The sequence below is a fragment of the Leptonychotes weddellii genome, chromosome 5, assembly GCF_054177405.1.
Source record: "Leptonychotes weddellii isolate Sample4059 chromosome 5, ASM5417740v2, whole genome shotgun sequence".
NCBI lineage: Eukaryota > Metazoa > Chordata > Mammalia > Carnivora > Phocidae > Leptonychotes > Leptonychotes weddellii.
Genome location: NC_138373.1, coordinates 64,189,967 through 64,217,863, shown reverse-complemented (window position 1 = coordinate 64,217,863; position 27,897 = coordinate 64,189,967). Strand labels below are relative to the sequence as shown.

At 35.8% G+C, this 27,897-nt stretch overlaps 1 protein-coding gene across 17 annotated transcripts in view; it reads right to left on the bottom strand.

Annotated features, from left to right (window-relative positions):
* Nucleotides 1-88: 88 nt before the first annotated feature.
* Nucleotides 89-27,897, bottom strand: part of CREM (cAMP responsive element modulator) — a 68,352-nt gene continuing 40,543 nt past the window's right edge. For 10 of the 17 annotated variants that reach the window (XM_081820877.1, XM_081820880.1, XM_081820873.1 and 7 more), the window contains 6 exons: nt 25,647-25,744; nt 25,357-25,499; nt 17,374-17,562; nt 5,897-5,932; nt 1,635-1,791; nt 239-1,464 (listed from right to left, as the gene is read on the bottom strand). In XM_081820877.1, the coding sequence (XP_081677003.1) occupies nt 1,308-1,464; nt 1,635-1,791; nt 5,897-5,932; nt 17,374-17,562; nt 25,357-25,499; nt 25,647-25,744 (780 nt within the window). In that variant the 3' untranslated portion in view covers nt 239-1,307. Of the gene's footprint in view, nt 1,465-1,492; nt 1,792-5,896; nt 5,933-17,373; nt 17,563-25,356; nt 25,500-25,646; nt 25,745-27,897 lie in introns of those variants that run through there. The other 7 variants (XM_081820883.1, XM_081820884.1, XM_081820882.1 and 4 more) reach the window with 7 other exon arrangements.

The window sequence follows — 27,897 nt, the reverse complement described above, 5'->3', positions numbered from 1 at the left end:
AACCATGAGAGACTATGGACTCTGAGAAACAAACTGAGGGTTCTAGAGGGGAGGGGGGTGGGAGGATGGGTTAGCCTGGTGATGGGTATTAAGGAGGGCACGTACTGCATGGAGCACTGGGTGTTATATGAAAACAATGAATCATGGAACACTACATCAAAAACTAATGATGTAGAACCATGAGAGAAGATGGACTCTGAAAAACAAACTGAGGGTTCTAGAGGGGAGGGGGGTGGGAGGATGGGTTGGCCTGGTGGTGGGTATTGAGGAGGGCACGTTCTGCAGGGAGCACTGGGTGTTGTGCACGAACAGTGAATCGTGGAACACTTCATCTAGAACTAATGATGTAATGTATGGGGATTAACATAAGAATAAAAAAAAAATTAAAAAAAAAACAAAAAAAACCCACAAAAACTAATGATGTAAGGTATGATGACGAACATAACATAATAAAATAAAATTTAAAAAGATAAAGAGATGTTAGTAAACTGAATATAGCTGCTACTGGTTCACATTCAGTTACAAAGGACTGTTAGGAAGTCAGTACTTATTTCTGAATTGTAGTGGCTCAGAAGCCACAATTTCTAGACTAACTAGGTGGTAATGTTACTAAACAAACCACCACCAGGTGGTCCTGGTCAGAGGTGAGCACATGATGTCATCTGAAATGTTCTGTTTTCTTACAATGAGGACATGATTTAATACTTAGGAATAAGGTGACCAGACGACTGGGAGAACTCTTGGACTACTCTATTCATTTTGAAAATCAGATTAACTTGCACCATTTCCATCATAAAAACTAAACCAAGAAATAATATAGAAGTCAAATTAAAGAATTTTGGAAAACAGCATTTTTATGACATACACCTGTTTAAAAAATAAAATTACAGAAACATGGTACAAGAGTGAGAAAATGAGAGTGTGAACTGGAAGTACCTATGTTATAATATTAGTTAGGTATCTCTAAGTGATGGGGCTCTAAGTAATTTTGTTTCTTTCTGGTGCTTTGTATTTGCACTTGACCAAAATTTATCAGAATTAATATGCATTTCAGTATAATAGAAAAAAACCAAAGTTACAAAGTAGATAAAAGAAAACTACATATAAAAGGCTTAGAAAATTCTATTTATTTATTTATTTGCATAAACTCTACCCCTAACACAGGGATTGAACCCACAGACCCTAAGATCAAGAGTTACATGCTCTACCAACTAAGCTAGCCAGGCACCCCTAAGAGGCTTAGAAATTCTTTACTCACACTTAAATTTATTTTGCTCATAAAGAAACAAAAAAATTACACTTATCACCTACTTCACAAAGTAAATGCCAAGTAAAAAATAAATCTTTATTTGTAATAAAGCCTTTGCATCATCATTAAGAAAATTAATGTATCTTTTAGACATTACCCTTACCACACATAGGGATGTGACTCCCGCTGATGAAATGGTTTCCCGGCTAGGCACTCTGATGACAAGAAAATCTAATTATTATCACATGCAGAGCACAAACCCCAAAATGCCACAGAACACGTAACTTGGGAAAAATGGCTTGGGAAAAGCAATTTTTTTAAAAGCCCCACAGCGGTAAGTTATGCATCCGATAGGTGGCTACTGGTTTCCGGAGAAACAGCCTACCTGTTTTTCATTAGCCTCAGCTCTCGTTTGCGGGTTGCTTCTTCGGCCAGTTGCTGGGGACTGTGCAAGCTTCCTGGCGAGGCAGCCATCACTACTCCCTGAGGCAAAGCAGTAGTAGGAGCTCGGATCTGGTAAGTCGGCATGTCACCAGTGGCAGCTGCAATGAAACAAAATATGACAAGTTTATATAAACAATTTACAACTTGATCTTTTATATAAAATTGACCTGGAAATAACATACTTCTTTTTACATGTCATAAGAAGTGACTTTGCTAATATTTAAGATGATTATTTTGAGCATTAAAGTCTTAGGTATCAAAGGTCTTCAGCATTTGGAACAATAATATTCAGTATGCTCTATACAGTTAAGGTAGAAAAATGCCCCCGTGCATTTTAGAAAGGTTTTTATCAAAGGCTAAATTAGGGAGGCTTTTCAAGTGCTCTCTGGGGGAAAAAGGCCCTGATGTGTTTATCAATTTACATGATGTAAATACTTTCACCATGGCCAATTTCAAGCTGTCAGTGTGACCTCACGGAAGGTGGAGATGAGAAGACATACACAGTAAGTAGCACAACATACAGATAAAAGAATGGAAATAACCTCACGAGCATAGATAAAATTATGAGAAGTGATGAGTTTTGAGTATTTATTGTTTTTAACATAACTCATTTGTTAAATATATATGTTTCTTTATACATATTTAATTTTTAACAATGGCTCTTTTTACAACCAGCTCACAAAAACCCTGAAAATTTAATAATCACTCTAGCATACCAGTGGGAGCTGGCTCTAGCATACCACTGCAAAAATTTTAATTAAGCAGAATATTCCAGATAAGAGATTTTCCTGTGCCCTACACCATGTCTGAGACAGTTACTGCATGTCTTTAAATACAAGTCCTACAACCAGAAGATGACTGAGGTATTAGAAGGACAAACCTGGCTCACTGTATTTTCAGTTTAAAAACCAAAACAAAATAAAGAACAAAAACAGCAAAGCTCTACTTAAATCTAGTTTCTCTGGGGGATGATAATTTTTGTCTTAAGTAGGTTTCTTGAGATAATAATATATTTCTAAGTATTCACTTAAAAAACTTTTCTTTTTTTTTTTTAAAGATTTTATTTATTTATTCATGAGAGACAAAGAGAGAGAGAGGCAGAGGGAGAAGCAGGCTCCCAAGGAGCAGGGAGCCCGATGCGGGACTCGATCCCAGGACGCTGGGATCATGACCTGAGCTGAAGGCAGACGCTTAACCCTCTGAGCCACCCAGGCACCCTATAAAAAACTTTTCTAACTATAGTACAATCACAGTTAAATGACAGACTTAATATTTACTTAGTATTCATATTGAATACTAAAAGTCCTCCAAGTTTCCTAATTTATACTCAACATTTGCCTTTCTACTCTAATGAACATAGCTTCCTAGAAGAGACAGATAGATTTAAGTGATGAAATATGTTTCTACCACCACTTAGAGAATGTATGGTCCAAAGTTAATCTGACACTCTAAGAGAGTACAAAATTCATGCTGTCTCAAAGCTAACTGCAAGAAAAAGGTTTTTTAAAAGTTACCAAATCCTACAAAAATTGGTCTGAACCAATGCCAATCAAAATAGAAAACACATCACTTCCATATTTCATTAAAATGCATTATAACCATTGAGTAAGAACTGAAATTTTACCCAAAAGGGGCACAAAGACTTTTTTCATTTAAATAGAATATTACAAATGAAAATAGCTAAAGCAGTTTAAAAGGTTAACCAAAAACTGATCAAGGTGCTCCTTTTTGGGTAAATGCCAGGGTGTTTTTTTTTTCCCCCTAGAGCTTAAGAATTAGGTGAAAATATTTTTTTAAACTTTTAAAATATGGCTTTGGGGGAAGATCACTTAAAGGTCTTCATAAGATTAACAAAAATACCACTATAAGGATGCACTGCTCCTTCCTTCTATATATAATTTTAAAAACAATGGTGATAAATAGTAACTGATAAATATAACTATCACTAGCAAAATCTCTATCAATAGTAAACTTAGGAAAAATCCTAAATTTGTTTTTGTGACTATTTAAAATACTGTATACACAGTTATCTCATTATATGTCATAGAATATCTTAGCCTTCAAATATTTAAGAAGGTAATTTTAAAAAGTTTTAAACTGTTAACTGACTAAAGATTTTTTATATTTTAATCACATTGTCAGAGGAGGTAGAATGGAGCACAGAATAACATAGTTCTCTCCTCTTTTCTCTTTACCCACATCCAAGGAAAAAGGTTATGGGATAATAAAGGTTGAGACAATGGAACAGCTGGAGGCTACACAGGCTTTCTAAAACTGGAACAATAGCCACTGACGAATGAGAAGTTTACATGTCATCGTGCTGACATTCGCAGGCGGCATGGATGCAGACCTTGGTCTAGGGCTGTTCTTTTGCAAACTTTGGTCACAGAGAAGGGCAATAAAATTAACAGAGGGGTTCGTTATACCCGCTCTCTCTCCCTCTCCTTTTGTAATACATCTGCTATTTTCTGTCCTATAAAGTTAGAGCAGAATGCTGATATGATATGTAAAAGTTAGTTTAAGAGTATTCATTCTTTTTTAAAAAAGGAAAAAAGGGGGGGTAGGTATACTTCATAGATGAAAAACTAAAATTCATTCATTGGTCTTACAAGCAGAAATGGTTCTAAACTTTGGTCTGTTTCCAAAAGCTGAAACCACCCTCAAAGGACCAAATTTGGCACCATGAAGGATAAAAGCAATTCAAAAGAAGTATTCTTAAAACATTCTTGAGCAATAGCTCAGGAAAAAGATATCACTTTAAAATGATAACTTGGGGGGCGCCTGGATGGCTCAGTTGGTTAAGTGACTGCCTTCGGCTCAGGTCATGATCCTGGAGTCCCTGGATCGAGTCCCACATGGGGCTCCCAGCTCAGCGAGGAGCCTGCTTCTCCCTCTAACCCTCCCCCTCTCATGTACTCTCTCTCATTCTTGCTCTCTAATAAATAAATAAATCTTTAAAATGATAACTTGGAAGGGGATGATATATTTGGATATATTAGTTCTGGGATGTTAGCTAATAAATGGGTTTTATTGCAATGATTCAGATATACTATATATTTATCTCCTTCAACAAAAATCAGATTTCAGGTCATTAGTTCAAGACAGAAATATGAATTGGTATTAATTAGTAGGAGTTAATATACATTTCTGTAATATCCTAAAGAATGTATGATGGTACACTTTTAGTGGTCACAGAATAAATGTCAATGGATAAATTCCATATATTCAAATATGATCTTATTAGTAAGTACACTGAAAAGATATGGGCAAAGAGAATCTCTTGTTTTGAGAAAACCCAAATGTCAAAAAGTTTTGTTGTTGGAAGAAGTGATAAAGTTTTTATCTTGGTTAGCTTCAATTTCCAATATTATCAATTCGGTGGCAATTTAAAGCAGATTCAATTCCTAGAATCACAGTTCAAAGAACCACCTTACAGTCTTTGATGAGATATTCTTATCCCTGTACTCCTATAAAGGCTAATTCCTGTTCCATCTAACTACTAAATGTGTGTCCACACTATTTATTCTAGAATTCCACTGTATACATTATTTCTGACAATAAATGAGTCATCAGTGGGGCTATCATCTTGTGATTGAAGAAAGATAATATGATAAAGATACTTATATACTAATTTTATTCTAAGGCAACAAAAACTTTAAAGTCAGGGGTGTCTTTTTTAGCTTGGTACCCCATATAACCTAGCACAGTACCTGGCATATGATGGGTGCTCGGTGGGTTTACACGTACACCACGAAGGAAATTTTGAACTTCCCAGGGTTTTGCCCAAGCCCACTGTCATTTGAATGTTTAAAATAAGCAGTATTATTATTATAAGACTATTATTAGCTATTATTATAGCTAAGTCTTTAACACTAAGACGTGGGAAGCTCTCACAAGATGCTATGTATTTACTCCAACTGGCATTACTTCCTAATCTTGCCTTATACACTAGTCATCTCACCTGGCATTTGAGAAGCAGATGAGCTCTAATTACAGTGTATTTCCCACTATCTACCTCCTGACATGAACATTTTTTTTTTTTTTTTTAGGTTTAGTATCAAATATTTCATGGAAAAAGCAAATTCCTAGAACTCTCAATTCTGGTCATTAAGCTTCATACCTCTCTTCACAAGCTTTAAACACGGTACAGTAGAAAAAGCATGGGATCTGGAGTCTGGATTCTAGTCCAGCTCTGCCACTTACCAGCCATGTGACTTGGGGCAAGTTCAGTTTCCTCATCTGTAAAATGGGGATACATTATCTCATTTAATACTCACAATAACCCCTGTAATGTATGTCAAAGTGTCTAGCACAGTGCCTGGCACATGGTAGGCATTCAGCAAATGTTAGTTCCCTTCCTCTTCCCTTCCTTAAGTTCTGAAAGACAATGGTCCAAATTATGCTTATACTGTATATTAGTTAAAAGGCATATAACATCCATAAATATATTTTCCCCTGGAGTTTCCCTTCTAACAAACCTGGGTAATAGAATGATTGAGATGTATGGCTCTTATTCCTTAGCCTACTAAAAACTTCTAAAATTTATACTCTATTTTATTATATTCCTTTAGAGAATAGATTATTAAAAGATAATAAAAGTCCTTTTCAATGTTTATAATCATTTAGAATAGAACCTCAAAGGTGGAGAATCACAAGTAACCCTATGAGACAGTTTCATCAGACTGGTAATAAGAAAACTCACTGAAAAGCCTAACAAGTCAAAGAGGTGCTTGTTTCTTCCTAACAAAGAAAGAAAGAAGAAACTCAGCCAAACGCCTATCTTGATAGTTTTCAAAGTGGAACAACTTATCCACATCCCAAATGTTGGTAGTTTTATCTACTGAGATATCTGTAGTACTGAGCACATTAACTCAATAAAAACATTTTTATAAATGGAGCTCCTACCTTCATTTCGCTAGGTGTCCCTTATCCCAAATCTACCTAAGTAACAAGCAATGAGCTAACTCTGAAGTTGTACTGATAAGCAGGGGACTTCTCTTCCGTAGCTCCAAGAAGCTACTAACATCTTCACTTTTCTTTTTTCGCTCTCCCTCCCTTCCATCGCGCCAGGGCACACGATGCCCAAATCAGCCTTGTCCTTGCCTGGTGTCTCCCACCGTCAAAACCCTTCCCTTCTCCACTGCTCTATTTTTTCCAGGAAAATGAAACCCTACATAAACATGACTACTTAAGCAATGAACATTTTCAAATTTGTCACAATAATTATAACACTTAGACCACAAAGAATTAAGTCATTAACTACTTTTACTTTAAGTTACATATAAGGGAACTCCTCAAAGAGTCAAAAAAGAGTCTATGTAAAAGATGAGAAAGTACAAATGTTGAAATGAAAAGTTCTATATATATCAAATATACACTCTCTTGCCCTGTGAGGGTAATAATAAATATTCTAGAAAAAAATCCATTTTGACTACTTAAAATGATGTTAGCTTTATTTTGTATGTTTTCTAAGTAGTGTGTAGTATGCTGTGGTAATTCATCTAACCTTAGCATGAATTTACCAGGTGAATTTTGAGGAGCAATGTAATATGGTTGTGAACAGAATCAGACAAGGTCTGTTCCTGAAGTCTGAAGGTCCAAACTGGTTCACCACTTGTTAGTTTTGTGAGCTTGGAAGAGTTATTTACCACTCTGATCCATGTTGTTATATGGAAAATGAATATAATATGATCTGTTCTGAGTGCATCAGTAAAATTACATGGAAAGTGCTTCTCCTCTTGGGTATTTAAATACAGTTTCCTCAGCGAGGCCTACCCGGATCCTTTAACCTATATTACCTGCTTCCTGTAGGTCTCTCACCATCTGATCGTTTGATAGCATTGACCACATTTGTATTTGTATTTATATTGTAACACTGTAACTTTTTTAAAGCTTACATAAATGCAAAGTATCACAATTATTTTATTAAGCAATATATTCGTATAGGCAAATAAAACCAGGCAGAGTGAAACAATCATCCCAAAAAATACTTCACTGAAATTTTTTCAAAATTAGTGGGAACATAGCATGATGGAAATTTCAGTAAACCTTCCATACAGATTTGGAGTTTTATTAAAACTTAAGGTAGATAAGTGACTTTTTTCACTTCCAACATGATTATAACTTGCTTTGCTGGCAAGTTTAAGAAGCTATTACACCTGATCCAAACCTTTCTTTTATGTGAAAATTCCCCAAGAATAACCTTTTCAAGTACCCTCCTTTCACAAGGTGAAATGTATCCTTATTCTCATGCATCAAATATTAACTAAGACACTATTTTCCAAATTTGAATATTTATTTTTAACAATTCAGAAGTCCAGGCTGAATACAACGTATTAGAGTTTTTAAGACTCAGAGACTAAAAGATATGGAGTGAGGGTCTTAATATAATCAGCTTATGAATAAAGCCAAAAACTATTTCTAACAAAAATTTAAACTGTACCCAAAAGTCTCAATAATACACTTCTATAAACTACAGATATTCGCTTTCCACATTTTATTCCATGATTCTATAAATAAATACTCCTGAAAACTTTTCCCATACCAGTCATTGTTAGGAGCCTGATTTTGGTCTAGACAAGTTTTTCAAACTGTAAGTTTTAGACCATTAGTGGGTCATAAAATCAATTTCCAGAGCAACAGAAAAATAGAAAAGTCCATTACCTCTCTACTATATGTAAAGATAAGCACTTTAAAAAAACAAACAAACAAACAAACACACCAAAAACACTGCAGGGTTTGAACTCATGACCCTGAGATCAAGACCTGAGCTGAGCTCAAGAGTCAGAAGCTTAACTGACTGAGCTACCCAGGTGCCCCAAGATAAGCATTAGAGACAAACCAGAAGAGACTCTTAATCGTAGGAAACAAACTGAGGGTTGCTGGATGGGAGAGGAGTGGGGGGATGGGGTAACTGGGTGATGGACATTAAGGAGGGCATGTGATGTAATGAGCACTAGGTATTATATAAGACTGATGAATCACTGACCCCTACCTCTGAAACCAATAATTATATGTTATTTATATATGTTAATTATATGTTAATTAATTGAATTTAAATAAAAATAAAGAAAAAAGAAAACTTGTTTTATGTACACACACACACACACACACACACACACACAAGTATACAGCATCATGATGTAAAATGTGGGTCATGGTCAAAAAAATGTGTAAGCCAAAGATCTACATCAGTCCACTTGGTTCACCAATCCACACAGGTAGCTCCTCTACTATTACTTCAAAAAAGTCCCTTAAACACTGTGCTCTTTTGGCTCCTCAAAACAAAACAAAAAACAAAAACAAAACAAAACTGTTGTTCATTTTTAAACAGCATTTCAAAATAGAATTGGTTCTGTGAAAACTGATCAGATTTCTAAAAATAATGATTTCCAAAGTACAGTGAGGTCTTGTGAAAAAAGTTTGACGTTTTTTAGTTTTAGCATTTGGAAGATTTTAAATTGTTAGTAACTCATGTATAAGCATTATAGGTAAAACTGTGAAACAAAGCTCAAGGATGGTATATGTTCATTCTGTACATATAAATGTATAAAAATGTTCACTTACTTACAAGCAATGATTAAAAATATGTGCAAAGTTTTACCTTAAACTTTCATCTTTAAATATATTGTGTATTTTTAGATCTTTTATTTTTTATTATAATTTTCTCTCATGGTTAGACATGAGAACTGAAATTAAAGGCTTACTTAGTAAAGAAAGATATAAACCAACTAATGATTTTTTTTTTAACCAACTAATGATTTTTAGCAAATACATACATGCACAAAATGCCTCTTGCTTCTAGAATCATACTGCAGTATTTGAGATTATTTTAAGTCCATCTGTATCTTACAATAAACTTGTCATTTGAGAGTTTCTTCAATCTATAGCTTTTCTAAAATTTCACCAAAACTTCTTTGAGAAAAATAATAGCGCATCAAGATAATTTTCAAAACGCTTTAATACAGGTCTTAGTTGCTCAAATCAATGGAATGTTCCCATCTAGGAAGAGGGTTTAGACCCACTAACTCTGAAAAGCTAAACTGTGGTGAAGCTGTTTACAATCATCCATTCTTCGTGAATTCAACTGCAAATTCAGAGGTTAGAAATGAGACACCACGGAAAAAACAACAATGCAACCCTAATACAGAACATTAGCAGCAAAGTCTGAATCATTACCTGTAATTAAGAAAGCCAAACAACAGAAGGATGACTGATCACAAATTTAGAGAACTGAGACTGGGAGGTGGAGGGGTGGGGGTGGGGGCGACAACTTTCAGACAAGCACTCCCCTGACTGAGCGCTAGAGGGCACTCCGAGGCGCCAGTGCCCTCCAGCTCCAGCGCCCACCTCTCCCCGGGCACGTGCGGGGCGGCCGCCGCGGGAGGCAGGCTCAACCTTCCCACGTAGGCGTAGGCGGGACAGACGGCTGCCGAGTTCTGCTCACCCAAGCATTACAGGTTTCACAAAGCGTTCCCCCTCGTCAAGCAGACACTTACCTCAAGAGAAATGTTAAAGTAAGGCTTACGAGAAAAGCTATTCAGTTGTAAGAGCGATCTTGGAGATAGAGGCAGTGGCGAGCCAGTTAACAACTCTAATCTGTCAGCAGCACTTGACAAAGCCGAAAGGAACTGACTAAATCACAGCATGACTCGGAGCTGACGTCAATGTGTAGCTCGCTTGGAGTTTAACTTTTCCACTTCCCTGCCGAACACGATTCCAGGAAATGTAGTGACGTCAGCCCTTTGAACTCGATTAGCTGAGGTACAGGCCATTTTAAATACAGGAGGAAAGAAACAAGAGGCACGCAAACACCCCTAACACGCTGGGTTTTCCTATTCTGTTTTGGAGCAACATTTGTACACAACAATGAAATCGGAAGCTTAATTTTTTACAGGTTGAACAGTATGCATGTTTAACTTGTAGCTGCATTGGACTTGCAACAAGTTGCAGATGAAGTAACAGCTTATCTTAGTAAAGCAGAACGGAGAGAGAGACCGGATTACTGCCTTGGTCAAATAAGCAATACGCTAAGCAAAAAAGCACTTAGACTAAGATGCCTTCACAGAGTGTGCTGAATACATACAGATATATATTAAAAGAAACTTCTTACTCCTCAGCCACTAGAAAATTAATACTTTTTGAAACACTCAGAGATCCCTAAACTTTTCTACCCTTCAAAATAAAATTTTCAGAATTAATTTAAATCTCTCTTTAAAATTCTTACCTGTTTCATCTCTAGTTACAGCCATGATGGGCTTCTGCATACAGAACTGTCTTGTCTCCCCTATCACAGGTTGACAGTGTTCCAAACTAGCAAGCATGTGCAGGATAAGTAGGAGTAACTGACATCACAATGACATCACCAGCCTATCACTGCCATCAATGTGCTTTGTCACAGAGGAGCTCAATGAAACCAAAGCCCTATAAAAACCCTTCCTGTAATAAACCATATTAATGTTCTTGTTTCTCATTGTACATAGAAATCTGTTGAGATGGGCTCTGGCAAAAAAACGTCTCATTAGCATTAAGTTACAAGATTGTTCCTTATGGAGCAACTAACTTCTTATTATTGTTCTGTCCAGGGTTTCTAGATAAACAAAGGGGGCATAAATTCTGTATTTTTTATAACTCGTAGGAGAAAAAAACACATGGAGATTAAAACGACAACAAAAAAACCTGACAATCAGCCCAGAAAAACATTGTGAAATACACAGAAATGTATTTCTTAAACACTTCTAAATTCATCAAGGAAGAAACACTCAGCCACCTTTGTTCACTTAACACAGTTTTATTTGCTGAACTATTTGCTACAGCACCATAAAACCCAGCTGTTCCCAAGGTGACACAGAATTTGCTAATTTCATTTGAAAGGAACAAATACATTTAAAAAATTCACTGTGCCAATGGTAGCAAGAACTACATAGCATTCTTCCATAAATATTAGTTTGAACCATAGGAATTTGCTATTTGACCTTTTTGGCCCACAAAAAAAAAAAAAAAACAATTTCATGAGGCTCAATCCAATACAATATTTTACTAAATTAAAATCCCTTGAAAAGAATTTGGGGATTTTTAAAAAATTCATAAATAAATCACAATTACTACTAGTAAATTTTTTAAATGTCAAATGTTATTTGGATCACTTAATGAAGAGGGCATGAAGAGCTAGATAGATCACTATAGGAAATTTAACAATGGCAGGGTTAGATAAAAAATTAGCTCATGGTTCAACAGTATAAAAGACCTTAGTCTGGAAAAAAGAAATGATTTGCATATCTATCTAGTGCACAATAATATGTGACATGGCACTGAGACCTTTTATCTGTACCAGTGGGCTGAATAAAGCCCATTCCCTTATATGATTAGAATTCAACCTAACCTTATGTCGATGATGTTGATGTGCTTCTCCAGAGCACATGAATGGAAGACATCTGGCTAAGTAAGAAAGTCTGAAGATCAACCTAGACATCAATCCCAAACAGAGGCTCCATGACAGACTCTCCTCCATCCCAGCCACACCTAAGGGTTTGGGTCCAAGAGTACTAGTCAATTTTATTACCAATTTCAGAAAGTTCAAATTGGTTTTAATCTAATTTCTTTAAGTTGGCACTTAAGTGTTCAATAAATACTAGCATAGAAAAAGGGCAGAGGAAGGAAAGGAAAGAGGGAAGTTGGTTGTTTGGTTGACTACTGCTATTAGTAAAGTTTTAATATATTCCATGGACCAGATAAACTCTGTTAACCAGAACTAATAACATTTTCACAGAAGAAGCATATTTCATTTTCACTTAATAAATGGTTTTATTAAACATTTATCATATGCCAGGGACTGTGCTAGATACTAAGGATCTCTATCCAAACAGAAGTTACTATCTAGGCATGTCACACACGCCCTAAGGAGGTACAGTAGGAAATGACAGGAGGTTATCTAAACCAGATCTGCAGGATCAGGGAAGGTTTCCTGGAGGAAGTACTAAGATGAAAACTGAATAATGCAAATGACTGACATAAGTGTTCCTGTCAGGGCAAATGGCTAAGTGTGAGGCCCTAGAAAGGAAGAGAGGGTGTGGCATAGCACAGGAAATGAAGAAATCCAGCACAGAGCTGCATTACAAAAGAGGGAGAAGTTGAGAGGGAAAAGTCTAGTAAAGGTGGCAAGGCCTAGATCAAGCAAAGATTTGGGCTATGTTAAAGATTTTGGACTAAGGGGCGCCTGGGTGGCTCAGTCGGTTAAGCGTCTACTTTCAGCTCAGGTCAGGATCCCAGGGTCCTGGGCTCCTTGCTCAGTGGGGAGCCTGCTTCTCCCTCTGCCTGCAGCTCCCCTGCTTGTGCTCTCTCTCACACTCTTTCTCTGACAAATAAATAAATCAAACTTAAAAAAAAAAAGATTTTGGATTTTGTGTTAACAAGTAACAGGAATTCACTGAAGAGGTCTGAATAGGAGGCTGACATGATTAGATTTGAATTTTAGAAATACCACTCTGAACTGCAGAATTGAGAGTATAATGGAAAAAAGAAAATGTTGGAGGCAGAGACATTTGTTTTTAAGAAATATTAGTAGTTCCCAGAATCACTAAGAGGGATGAAGAAAGGGAGCCTGAACTTTCAGGAACAATTCTCAAAAAACCAGGCCCAGAAGGGATCTGCCACCTCTGGCATGATTAGGAAGATCAGAAAACTTCTCCACAACTACCAACATCAGGGCAGCGACCTGGCAGAGGGGATGACACGTCGGAGGGGATGGCAGCTGAAGTAGGATCGGACAGCAGGAGTGGAGAGGAGTGGAAGATGAGTGGTTTAGCTGGGAGGAAGAAGGGGTGACACACAGGTTTCTAGCCTGAAGCAACAGGTTGGACGGGAGTCCATTACTGAAACAGGGTAAACAAAAGGAGAACTAGGGTGGGGAAAATGGCTGTGATTTTGGACTTTGGACTTAGAGAGTCAAGAGATGTGCGTGGTACCTCTAAGTAGCTAGCTGGAGTCAGGGGCATGGTCACAGGAACAGGCACCACGGGCAGGGATGAGGTCATCCAGGGAGAGTGCTCCAGCCAGAAGGAAGAGGGCCCAGGACGCAATCTTGACAAACACCAACTAACACTGAAGAGATGAGCAGAGGAAGATTAGACCAACCAAGGAAAGAGATGTAGGAGAGAGAGAAGAAAAAACTGGTAAGAATACAGTATCATGATGGGAAGTGAAGGAAGCAGAAGTCAATTAGTGTTAAATACTGCTGAGGGATCAATCAAGATAAGGACTGAACTCACAGAGAAATCACTGTGACCTGTGAACGGAATGACAGGATGGAAGGTGATAAGAGTAAGTAACACAAGAATGCCAACTGACCGTCTTTAACATAGAAATAGAACTCCTACCCACCATTATTTTAAGGAGAAGAGAAAAGGCAAGGAAAAGGAAAGATTAAAAGAATACACAAGGAATCAAGATTGGAAGGGAAAAAACAAACACCTTACTTGTATTTGATATAAACATTCACTTACCAACCCAGATAGATTCACAAAGAATGAGCACATTATTAGAAGTAATTTCAACTTGGCAAGATGAAAAAATAAACTTTTTAACAAGTCAGTAATATTTCTCTACAGCAGCAGAGACTAGGAAATGCATCGTTCATAACAGCAACAAAAACCTTCAAGCATTTATTTTATTATTTTTTTTTAAAGATTTTATTTATTTATTTGAGAGAGAGAGAATGAGAGACAGAGAGCATGAGAGGGAGGAGAGTCAGAGGGAGAAGCAGACTCCCCGCTGAGCAGGGAGCCTGATGTGGGACTCGATCCCGGGACTCCAGGATCATGACCTGAGCCGAAGGCAGTCGCTTAACCAACTGAGCCACCCAGGCGCCCCCCTTCAAGCATTTAAGAACTAACTTAACAAAGAATATAAAAGACTTCCACAGAGAAAACTTTAAACTGTTAAAAAGTTCAAATAAGATCTAAATAAATGAGACATCCTATGCTTTGGAACAGGTCAATCTAACATTATAAATACCTCAGTTCTTCCTCACCCTTGTACACTGTTTGTAGGAATGTAAATCGGTGCAACCACAATAGCAAACAGTATGGAGGTTCCTCAATAAATTAAAAATAGAACTACCCTATGATTCAGCAATCGCACCACTGGGTATTTATCCAAAAAAAACCAGAAACACTAATTGAAAAGATATATGCATCCCCGTGTTCCCTGCAGCATTATTTACAATAGCCAAGATATGGAAGCAACCGGAGTGTCCACTGATAGATGAATGGATAAAGAAAATGCAGTGTGTACACACGCACACACAAACACACATAATTATTATACCATAAAAAAGAAGGAAATCTTGCCATTTGTGACAACATGGATGGAACTTGTGGGTATTATGCTAAGTGAAATGAGTCAGAGAAAAGACAAATACCGTATGATCGTACTTACAAGTGGAATCAACAATGAAAACCCCGGGACTCAGGGGTACAGAGAACAGATGGGTGGCTGCCGGAGATGGGGAGGGGGGTGCTGGCAGGGAGGGGGTGTACAAATGGAAAATGGGTGGTGATTAAAGGTACAAACTTCCAGTTATAAAATAAGCCCTGGGGATGTGATGCACAGCATGGTGGCTGTAGTTAATAATACTGTGCTGTTTGAAAGTTGCTGAGAGACTTAAGTCTTAAAAGTTCTCGTCACAAGAAAAAACCAATCTGTAACAAAGTGGTGGTGGATGTTAACTAGACTTACTGATTTATTGTGGTGATCACTTATTGCGTCTCAACAAATGTCAAATCATTATGTTGTACACTTGAAACTAATTGTCATATGCCAATTATATCTCAATTTTAAAAAAGACTTCAGTTTCCCCTAAATTATTCAATACATTAAATTCAACCTCATTGGTTTTACTACTATATTTTTATTATTTAGAAACTCAAATTTATTCTAAATGCATACTGAAGAATAATGGCTCACATAAGCTATATCAGCACTAAAGGAATTTTTTTTTTTTTAAAGATAAAAAGGGAAGCTTTTCCTGTGACATAACAAACCAGTATGGTACTGGCATATAGAAAAGGAGACCAATATCGGGTGCCTAGGTGGCTCAGTCAGTTAAGTGTCCCACTCTTGGTTTCAGCTCAGATAATGATCTCAGGGTCGTGGGATCGAGCACAGCATAGAGTCTACTTAAGACTCTCTCTCCCTCTGCCCCTCCCTCCCGCTCTCTAAAATAAATATGTAAATCTTTAAAAAAAAAAAAAAAGAAAGAAAGAAAGAAAAGGAAACCAATAGTACAGAATAGAGAGTTCTGAGACAGATCCTACTGTATAATTAAGATTGCCCCATAAATTAATGGGGAAGGACAAACCATGTGTAGGGGAAAACTGGCTCCATATATGGAAAAAAATGAAAATGAATTCCACCTAATACTATATACAGAGGTGAAACTCAGGTGGACTAAGGACAAAAATGTGAAAGGTAAAACTATAAAGCTAATATAATTATTATAGAGAAGTATCTTTGTGACTTATAGAAGAAAAAGAGTTCCTAAATAAAATCCCACAAGCACAAAACTCATTAGCCTATTATCTATGCAAAACATAAAAAATTTTTAAAGCTCTTCTGGTGAAAGTATCAGGTTTTTATATGGAAAATCCATATAAAAAAGATAAACTAGAAGAAATGATGATTCTTTATGGTTATTTATTTAGACATAGAGGGTTCATGAGAATCAGGAGAAATAAAGCAGGTGGCTTTGGCTTTACAATTAAAAGAAACCAAAGTATTAGGTAAGTACCATGAATTTGTTTTACTCCATATATGGAGTGGAACCACCACCCAGTTCTTCATACACTTTTATTATAGTTCACATTAACCCCCAAAATACCTAAGAGTAAAGCTAATTATCAAGAGATCCTTCAATCAGAATCTGCTTTTTTCCATACTTGCAAGACTTTCAAACCAAAAGAACGAATATTACTCCCTTTAAAATTAGTGCTACATCAAATACTAACTCCTAAGCAAATGCTAAGAGGAATAGAGTTAAATGAAAACATAGGATTTTTGCAAGCTGTATTAAACACATTATAGTTATTATAAGCAAAACTGAATGAAATGAAAATAACGTATAACTTGAATTTAATTAAAATCTTAGGTTACGCTAAAAGCTTAGGGTTACATCCCAAATGTTTTATTTTACCACTTCCATATGAAGTAGAATGGGTACCTGACATTTAAATATACTAGAACAGTCTAGAGAAAAAAATATCAGCATTTGTTTTGGAATGAAATGTCTAGAAATTAGACTTGAGCATAACATCTGGGGAAAATCCCCAATTCAGTGCACCACGCATTGAATATTTAACTCTTTGTACACTAGGTAATAAAAATTATGTATTAGGTACAACATTTATAGCCCCCAAATGAAGATTATTTACTTAATTAAAAAATTCATTCACGTGTCCCATGTCTTTTTTCCCATCATGCTATTCAGAATGGAACCTTTCTTTAGAGCCAAAAAAACCTGCTAAAAAGTGAAAATCATATAATTTAACGTGTTGTTGAATGTACCAAAATAAGTGCCCCCCCAAATCTGCCACCTGTATTATTTCAGAAAACTATAAAATCACCACTAACTGGTGTGATACAGGGACGCACAGGTATTCTAAATGTATGAGATTGATAAAATATACCTTGAACAACAACCTGGCTGCCTGGGACAAAGAACTGCTGTGCGCCATCAGCTGACTGTGCTGCGTACTGTACAATCGTAGCACCTGGCGGAGGAGCTCCTGAATTTGTCATTGTTAATGCCTGCAGTCCCTGAACACCATCAGATCCTGGGTTAGAAATCTGGATTGCTCCACCTTGGGCTATAGCAACTTAACAGAAAAAGAAAAGAAATATTAGAGAATTTCAAGATTCACTTGTAATAATCCCAGATTGGAAGAATACACTGTGGCTCTGTTAATTACCAACTGTCAGTTTACCCTTATTTCTCTAGGCTGAATTGATAAGGAGATCCTTCTTCATAGGACAACACTCTGAAAAAGCTCATAAACACTTGAAAATATCTTATATTCAGAATTATTTGAAATACATAAAGCCCATGGAGTTTGCCTCCTCCCTAGTATCCATCTAGCTAAATTATTGAAGAGGAAGAGTGGAGATGAAGACAGGGAGGAAGACCAGCTTCTTGGTTTTCTCCATTCTCTCAGATGTTTTTAGTTATAGCTAAATAGCATTCTTCTAACATTTAAAAAGCAGTCAGTAAAATTCCATTGAGCATCACAATTACCATGAATTTATACCTTCATTCAGCTAACTACTCTAATTTATCATCAAAAGAAAGTAGCTCTTAATGGAATATATATTACTATACATTTTGCTTTTAAAGCCTAAGTCTACAAAACTGTAACCTTTACCATTTTGACTATGTCAGGAGAATCCTGAAATATACAACGTTAAGTTACAAAGGATCTTAAAATATAACTATTGAAAGAATTTGTGCTACAATATTTACCTCTACCAAGTGTCTTGAATAACTGCAGCTCATGGCAACAAATAGAAGGCGAACTTCCTCTAAACACTGAGACTTGCCAGTCATGTTTAAAAGTTAACATATTAACTAAAAGTTTCCAAAAAACAACTGATCAAATGTTTTGTTTTTAAATTTCACTCTAATAGACAAATAAGCAGTTTAAAATATCTGAGAGTTCTGTACATTTTAACATAAATATTATGACTCTATGGTTTAAGTGGAACCAAAGGCTATGCTTTCAAAAAAAAAATCACATATAAACTAGCTCATTAGATTTACAATGAAGATAACAACACATCAGAATAACACAACACATATAAATCAACGTAAATGCCTTACAGGAGTGTTACATAGTGTGTCAAAATGTATGCTGAGTATTTCCAACATATTCCCTAACGTTTTCAACAGTATCGAAGTAAAGGTCCATTTAGGTGGAACACCTGATTGTATAAACCTGTCCGAACTACTCGGAGAGAGTAACAATAAATCTTTAGTTCCTTGACCTGAGGCCTAACACAGAAAGATGGGTTAAGCATTTTGAAAAAGATTTCTGCAAGATGCATTCTGTGTTTTTGTTCTTTGACAGGCCACCATTAGGATAGAATTGACAGAAACTTAAGAATCAGTTACAGAATATCAAGGATGCTGAGGTTGAAAAATTTATGTAATATCACTTGCTTTATCTGGCTCACGTAGAGCATCACATTCTGTACACATTTTAAAAAACAAGATTTCAAGGGTCTCAGGATTCACCCTTTATAACAAAAGGGTTTGGGAAGAAACCTAACTATGTCTACTTTCTTAAAAGAGGAGTATGAAAGAGAAGAGATATTGCTTCCTCAGATCTTCATGACTGGACATGAATGTATTTCATATGTTATCATTTATCTGAATGTGTTTTCAGTTGATAATTAGTTTGGTGTTATAGAAATAGTGCTTTCGAAGCAGACACAGGCAGTGTAACCACAATATGGAAGAAGCACAAAGCCTAGCATGTAGTAGGCACTCAATAAATGATGAATGAATGGCTATCATTTCCTCAAGACAGACTACATCATAAACAACTTAAGCCACTTGTGAATCTAGAAGAGTTAAATAAAATACGGCTTCAAATTCTAATTACAGAACTTAATTTTCAATGCCAATACAATTAACAAGCTTTGGGACTGGTAAAAAATCTAATGTGAGAGTAGTTGCTGCCTAGGGTAAGAACATGAAATAGGTAGATAACAAAGACCCTTACTTTTTTTCCACCCTTTATTTTTTTCAATAATGTTTCCTTATAGTTCCAACCAAACTTCTTTGCTTTCACACACACTGTGAAAAGCTGATATATAAAGAATCTGTTCCTCTCATCATTTTATTTTCTGGTCAAGTCATTATATAATTAGTGGAAAACAAAAGCTAAACACACACACACAAGCTAGCTCTAGGGGAAAACATTTCTACTGATAAGTGTTGTACTTTAACCTCGCTTTTATTTTTTATACCAAAGGCACTTTTGATTTTGGCATTATCAAATGACAGAGGACCTTCCCATTCAAAATATTACCTCTCATTTGACAATAAACAAGATTTCCCAATGCTTCAGGATACTAGAATTAGGTCTTGTGTGTGTGTGTGTGTGTGTGTGAGTATTCAAGATTTGAGGAGGAAATTTTCAGGTTACAAAATATTCAAGGATAGCAAAATATGTGTTTTCAGTAAACACATATCAAGATAAATTAAATAGTGGGAAAAATTAAGATGAAATTAACTGAATGAATTTAATCACTTAATTTTTCTTTTACTTTTGTTTACGTAACTTTTTACTTATTTTTTTTAAACTTATGGACATTTGCTAGCAAACATAAAAGTAGAAAGAATTTTGTGTCACCTATTTTCCTTGCCCATACATCCCCAGCCTTTATTTTTTTTTGGTCTGGAGTATTTCAAAAACAAATCCCAGATATCATATCTGGCTAATCATTTTTAAATAAAATGATTGGCCCATATGAAGGCCATTAGTAGCCAATGAAGATAAAATACCTTTGTATTTCCTACCAATTTTACTTTGGGGACCTAGGCTTTATTAATGATTTCTTAGACTGACACATGCAACTGAGGCATAAAAGCTTATACCTAGGGCCTCACTGCTGATCACCATGAAGAGTCCACACTGGTCTATGAAGACTGATTGGGACTCAAACACAAGTAAAAGTGTTTTTATTTTAGATTATATACATACTGATTTTCCTCTTTTAAGTAATCCTTAATAACATTAGTTTGATAAAATAATCTAAATTGAATTAAAATTGAACAGCTAGATTATATAATCAATTAAATTCTACTTCAACACCCATTATTAATAGATTCAAGCCTGCTAGTATGTTACTGCTCATAATAATGGTGGGTAGAGGTTAGGCTCTATTGTCCTAGTTGTTCTGGGAGTTAGCTTTTTTTTTCCCTCTCAAGTCTCAGGTAAGCTATCCCCATAACTAAGTAGGTCACTCTATACCCACAAGTTGAATTTTGGACATACTGACCTTACATTAAGAGTTTGTCTAGATAGAGTGTAAATCACTAATTTACTAAGTATTTTTCTACTAAGTTGGTTTCAGTGGTTACACAAATGTCTCTATATACATCCTTATATAGTCATGGTATTTACTTCCGAATCAATATTAACCCAAGTATGGTTTCTCCATCCCCAACTTACCATACACCACAGTAACTAGGATGACATATCAACTAGTCTAGGCAATAAATTCTTTAAAAATTCCTAGTTCACAAAACTGTATTTAAAAAATCTGTTACTTCTACTCATTGCCATTGAGTACTCCTCTCCCAGAGCTATTAATATCATAGAAATAAGAAAATATTATGTGTGGGATGAAAATTAGAGAATTTTGGCAAAAAATTTGTTTTAATTAAAAAAGCAGTATTTTAAAGTTTTGTATGATCAATAAAGAAAGAAGAGAAAGATAAGGGTGGAAAACTAAAAAAAAAAAAAAAAACACAACAAAGAAAAGAGTTCATGACCAAATGGGGAAGGAGTAGAATTTATTTAAATTAAGATTTCATCTGACTTTTCATTTGATACTAATATCTTTGTAATCCTAACCCTGTATATATGAGCTAATTCAAGCACATAAACATATAAATGTTTAATTATAATTTAAAACCATCTTTATTCCAAATTACAAAAAAAATTCATAAATAAAACTTCACTGAATTAACTTTATAAAGAACAGCAGACCTTATGCCAGTGAATTCTCAAATTTAAATTTAAAAAAGTGAGCGCGGAACAGAACCTGTGAGTACCTGTGCCTTAAAAACCAAGAGGTTCATACAGCTGAAGAGAGACTAAAATAACCTCGTGCTATAACAAGAATAGCAACACCAAGATTAAAAAGCCAGATTTACATTAAGCAGATACCTTCTATGTTTGCTTTGAAAGTTACCTTGGGAGAATGTAAGCAAAGTCACTACTAAGAGTTATAAATGCAACTGCATTTACTTTAGAATGTGTACACCTATCATGCAAATTCCTTTTATGGTGTTTATTCATAGGAGTCTCCTGAGAATTCTGAATTCTTTAAGTAGCCCACAAAGTTCACATAGATCTCTTTTTATAATGGTGGATTTTGGATTGACCCACTTACCTTTAGTGTGTAAGAATTCCAATAAAGATGGGTTAACAGAGACTCATTCTAACAAGGTTCCTAGTAAAATAAAGTAGGGACAAGCAAAGAGACAAGGGACATTTAGAAAATAAATAATCTTGGGTGATAGTCCTTAATTGGAAGGGAAGAGGTCAGATATAGCAGAGTGATGGACAAAAAAAAAAAAAAAAAAGACTTTGTCTTCAGAGAAAACTTAATGAATTAGGAAACTGCAAACATTTAAATTTCTTTAGTTACTTTTACTATGTTTATGAAATTCATCCCCATTTAATGCAGATCTTAAATGTCTTATGCAACAAGTAACATTCTTTGCTAATTCTGAGATTATCTGAACTGCTATCTTTCAGAAATATTCTCTTGAGACAAAACAAATTTTCTTTGGCGAGAATGACTTAATTGGCTTACAGCAAACCTATCACTAAGATCTGTACTTCCAGTAAAGATTTTGCAAGTATAGCTGACTTTCTTGGTGTTGCAATAATGAATCCCTTCTGTTTAGAGTTATTTTTACTACTCCCAGGGAGTAGACTATTCTAACTTTCTCTTCTTAGTTTCTGTGATTAAAAAATAAGTTGAAAAAATAAGGCCAAATTCTGTCAAATATCTAATTTTTGACTATTAAAAATATAACTGATTGTATATGAGAAAGCCTGAGTACGCTCATTTTTTTTATTTCTTCAACCTTGACACACACAGTCCTTTAGTTCTTTTGTTTTTAACTCCAACTACCTCACTATACTAAATTAAAAATAATAATCTTTGGAAAAAAAAAAAAAGCAAAGCCTAGGGGAAAGTCATCCATAAATCAAAGTTGAAGAAAGAATTAAACCTACAAAAACACATTTTACAGTAAAAGGTTATGAGAGGGTCTCAAAAACAGATACATGCAAATAACCCAGAATAATCTCCAGAAATTCTAGTAAGATAAAAGTCTAAAAACCAAAGGACACCAGTAATTATTTCATTTTTTAGATATCCAGGAACAACATTAAAGCATTAATATCTGTTAAGATTCCTACTATGAAATCTGATTAATGAAATGGATCCTGTGTATGTGTAAATATACATTTACCCTCCAATCAAAGTAAATGTCTTTTAAACACTTTTAATGTTAGTATTCACCTCTCAGAAGAAAGAATTATCAACATAAGCGTCACTAAACGTCTAAGAGATGCATTTTTAGCAAAGGCAGTTATCACTTTTCATGAAGCAATAAAAATGGCAATTTCTACCTGCAGAGAGCACATACAGAATAATCACAACTTTTAATACCTGCCAGGATCATATTGTATGGGTCTAAATTAAGAAACCTCAATAAGAGACAGTCCATGACCTCTAATGTGGCAAACAGATAAACATCTAACTTCTAAACTTTCGATGTGCTGTTCTCAACCGTAACTCCTGACTCTACTCCCACCACCCTGCACCCACAGTGATGTCAGTCTCCTGCCAGGCCCCTGCTGCAAGTGCATGTACTCAGAGCACAAGAAATACAGGCTTTGCTGCTACCTGGAGGGAAAGTTCACATATGAGACACTGCCTTACATTTCTGTTTTGTGTCAAAAGTAGCATGTCTGTTTTCTACCACTTTTCCCTATTATTTCCTTTTGTCCTCACACTAACCCCAGAGTTTGGCAATTTTAGTATTATTCCCACTTCAAAGACCCTGAGATGGGAAAATAAAGCTTCTCTATCTGATCCAGTTAGTGAATGGCAGGACCCGGAGCCTTCCCCACATCACCTCTAGCTTCAACGTTCTCTCAACCCAGTGTTTTCACAATTTCAAAATTTCAACTAATAACCTAGGCAAAATAACCTACAGCATCCCCTTCCATATCACTTGTACAGAGATCACCGCTTCTATAAATTCCTAAGCAGTGCTGGGATATGCCAAAGAAATGTTTAAGATGAAAGCATCTTAGGTCACCCCCCAAATTTTAACGTGTCTTAGCATTATTTCATCAGTAATTTCCAACCTCTTCCCTATTATGCCACAAATAGAAAATGATAGTATGTGTACAGCCCACTGCTTAAGACCAGACCTGAACAACCAGGAGTTTCCAGCAGCTCCAAGCCCTGCCCAGCCACTCCAGGGAGTACAAGGAGCCCACACTCCTCTACCTCCGTGCTGCCGTGCAGAGGCCTGCCAGCTGGCAAACCCTGATTTACACCTCTAAAATTCCCACCATCTATTCCCACTGGGCCAGACAGAAAGGTATAGAAATCAGAGAAGTAAAAAAAAAAAAATTACAGCAAAACCTCAAGATCTAACTCTTTACAGAGACAGTGGGGAGTTTCCTTTTGCTAACATTGACTTTGGGACATGCCCACTCAGCACCCCATAGAGGCTGTGGACAAATTATACCCCAGTTCTGCTAGGTATCATGGTAGGAGCTACCTGAAGAGCCAGAATTGCCAAATGAGAATTCGTTTAATACTGCAAATCTACCACCACCAAAATAAAAAACTCTAAAAAACTAACAACTATATAAGATCTTCCCATACATTGAAGAGTATCCTTTGCTTTAACAGCCATATCTTAAAGACTTGAGAGTTTTTCTAGGTATTACTACTTTTTAAATAAGGGAAAACAGAAAACATATCTAAAATCTTACCATCATATTTAAACCAACTTAGTATCTAATACCACACATATTCCATTATCTAAGTAGTTTTTTTTTTAAATCTTTTTTGTCCTTTTTCTGGCTTTTCTTCCCCCTTTTTGCTTTTCTTCCTAGCTCTTGTTTTTTACTAAAGCATTTTTATGTATATCAAATGTACTTGATTTGAGAAAAAAAATCAGTGCTTTAATTAGAGTAAAAAGCACAGGATTAACAGGCCATTAAAATGCACAAGACTAAATGTGAACGTATCTGTTTATTTACAGCTTTTGATGTTTAAAATTTCAAATAAAATGATCTGTCCAATTGCTGTAGCTTTAAAAAATAAATCATTTTTCCATTCTCTTCTAGAAAAAGCTGCAGCACAAATTAACAAAGAGTAGTGAAAACATAATTACATTTAAAACATAATTTAGGAAACATTATGTACCTCTTTCAGATTAGTAAGCATAATATGTAATTGTTGGTAACAAAAGCCAACAAGAATGAAATACAGACATTTATATCTTATGTTTGCATGCATCTTATAAAGACAACAAAAACAGTAAGTTTTAAATTTTTACCAGACATGAATATAAACATATAAATAGGCAAAGCCTCCCTTTATTTTTACCCAAAATTTTTCTTCTATGTTCAGTAAAATATTTTCACTTTTCAAAAGTATGTGACAGCTGTCAGTACAAATCTCTCACTTCTTTAACATGTACTTTTCATTCTATGATACACACAGTTTAGATATTGCGATGCATTTTAAAATGGAACAATTGAATGCCAAACCCAAGTTGCTTCAATGTAACTAGAGAAGACTTAAAGCTAGCACTGTATCATAGCGAATTGCAGCATACATACTGTATTGCCCCGTGCTAGTCTGATATATGCTAGTCGGTACTGCCATGGTAGCGATGTTAGGTGGCGTTCCTTCTTCCTCTGGTTTTTCTTCTTCAATCTTGGGAACACCAGGCACATCAGAGGAAAGTTCATTCAGTATTTTTCTAAAACATAATTTGACAACAGAAACAATCAAGATATATGAATGAGATTTAAGACAGAAAAGCTATAATGGAAGAACTGGTTTGATACATAATCATTCTCTCTTTTTGGAAAAGGTATCATTACAGTAGGAAACTTAAATAACTTACCTATAAGAGGGTCTTCGTGAAAGGATTTCTCTACGTTTATGAGAATCAATTACACCTTCTGATTCTGCAGACTCATCTGTCTCTGCAATTGTTGCTACCTACAATACAAGAGTTTCTGAAATGCATCATAAAATATATGATCTCCTTCATTCAAAAAACGGTGCTTAAGGGTCTAGGTGTGCAGCATGAAGCCAGGTGCTGGGAAAGTGCCCAGCAGCAGAACACACTGCACCTGCACTACTGCAGCTCACACCTGGCTTAGCAGAGGGGGCCAAGACACCCACACTTCAGCTGCAGAGCAGGTATGTGTGGCAGGAATGGTTCGGATAATAAATACCACAGAAAGGCAAATGAAAGTGGTTGGCATGGCAGGTGAAGCTTCACAGGAAAGGACTACCCACATGTAAGATACCTAAGACTTAAGATCCCTACTCTAAACCTACTCTTAGAAATCCAGCGGGGATTGAGTGAGCTAGTGACAGAGGCAGAAAAAAGCATCTCAACCTCACTACCCTCTTCACAATACCTCAGCTGACTTGAGCTGGGTCTTCAAACTAGACATTAGATAGGTTCAAAGAAGCAAACAAGTAACCAAGCCTGATTAAAGTTAGGATTTATAGGACAAGAAGTAGGGTGGGGATTGATGCTGGTTAAGTCTTGAAGGTCAAAATAAGGAATTTCTCCTTAAAAGAAAGATCAGAGTTTTAAGCATGATTTCATTTTTCGAGTCACATAATAATCACAGGATTTCTTTTTTTTTTTTTTTAATCACAGGATTTCAAGGAAAGTCTGAAAACTAAAATAATGAGTCTCTACATGATGGCTCTCAATATACTATGCCCTTATCATTCAGGGCTTAGGGTAGTTCCGAGTTTATAAAACTCACTTAATATTATAATTACAGGAGAATTTGATTTGGGCAAAATAAAAAAAAAACTTGTTTAAATGTCAACAATGCAAGCAAGAATATATACTTCTTGAAGCACACTGATGTACATAATGTTCACTTACACACAGTTTAGATATTGCAATGCATTTTAAAATGAAACATAAGACCATGCATTTCTGGTCATGGACACCCTACACATAAGCACAGCCACCAATGAATAGAACTTAGAAAAAATGTTGCAATCAACAATCATATATCACCACCAAACATTTATCACTTTACACTGGGCTTTCACACACCTCTCATAAACTCATAACAAACCCTCTATGTGAGGTAGGATACTATTTTACCCACTTCAGAAAGGTGAAAGCTGAAGTTCATGCAGACAGATTAAGTGACGACCATTGTTCAACAAGCAGGAATTCTAAGACAAGATCTACTGGCACTTACGTCTACAAAGATAATTAAATCACCTACTTAACAAAATCCAAAAAAGCCTACTGAATATAAGATAATACTTTCTTCCAATAGCAGCCAGAAATATCTAGAGCAGAAATATCTGCACCCCAATAAAAGTCATAATTAAAAAGGAGAATGGAAGGATTTTCTTGTTCTATAATTAGGGTCAGAAAGAGAAACTCTTGGAATCAAGGGTAATGATGGGAAAAAGAGACAATGCTAAGAATGATTCTTACTCTTTGGAAAAGATACCTGTGCAGCAAAGTTAACTAAGCTTTCAATGCATGTGGATTTATTACTTCAAATATCAAGTTGCAACCTTATTCTGCAATAAACAGTAGCCAAATATACAAGGGACAAGACTGATTACATGTGCACACCCGTGTTTTCCTCACCAATCTTTTTGTCATCAACTATGTTCAAATAATTTCAACATGTAAAGGATAATAACTGACCTAAAAAAGGAACAGAAATAAATTCAATAACCAAGAAAAGTATGCTTTGAAAAACGCATTCTTACGCCTATCAGAATGGCTAAAATCAACAACAGACAAAACAATAAATGTTTGTGAGAATGTGGAGAAAAAGGAACCCTGGTGCTCTGTTGGTGGGAATGCAAACTAGTGTGGTCACTCTGGAAAACAGTGTGGAGGTTCCTCAAAAACTGGAAAATAGAATTACCCTACAATCCAGCAATCATACTACTCGATATTTACCCAAAGAATATAAAAACACTAGTTAAAGGGATCTACGAACCCTTATGTTTATAGCAGCATTATTACAAGAGCCAAATTGTGGAAGCAGCCCAAGTGTCCATCGAGAGATGAATGGATAAAGATGTGGTCCATACAGACAATGGAATATTACTCAATCATAAAAAGAATGAAACCTTGCCATTTGCAA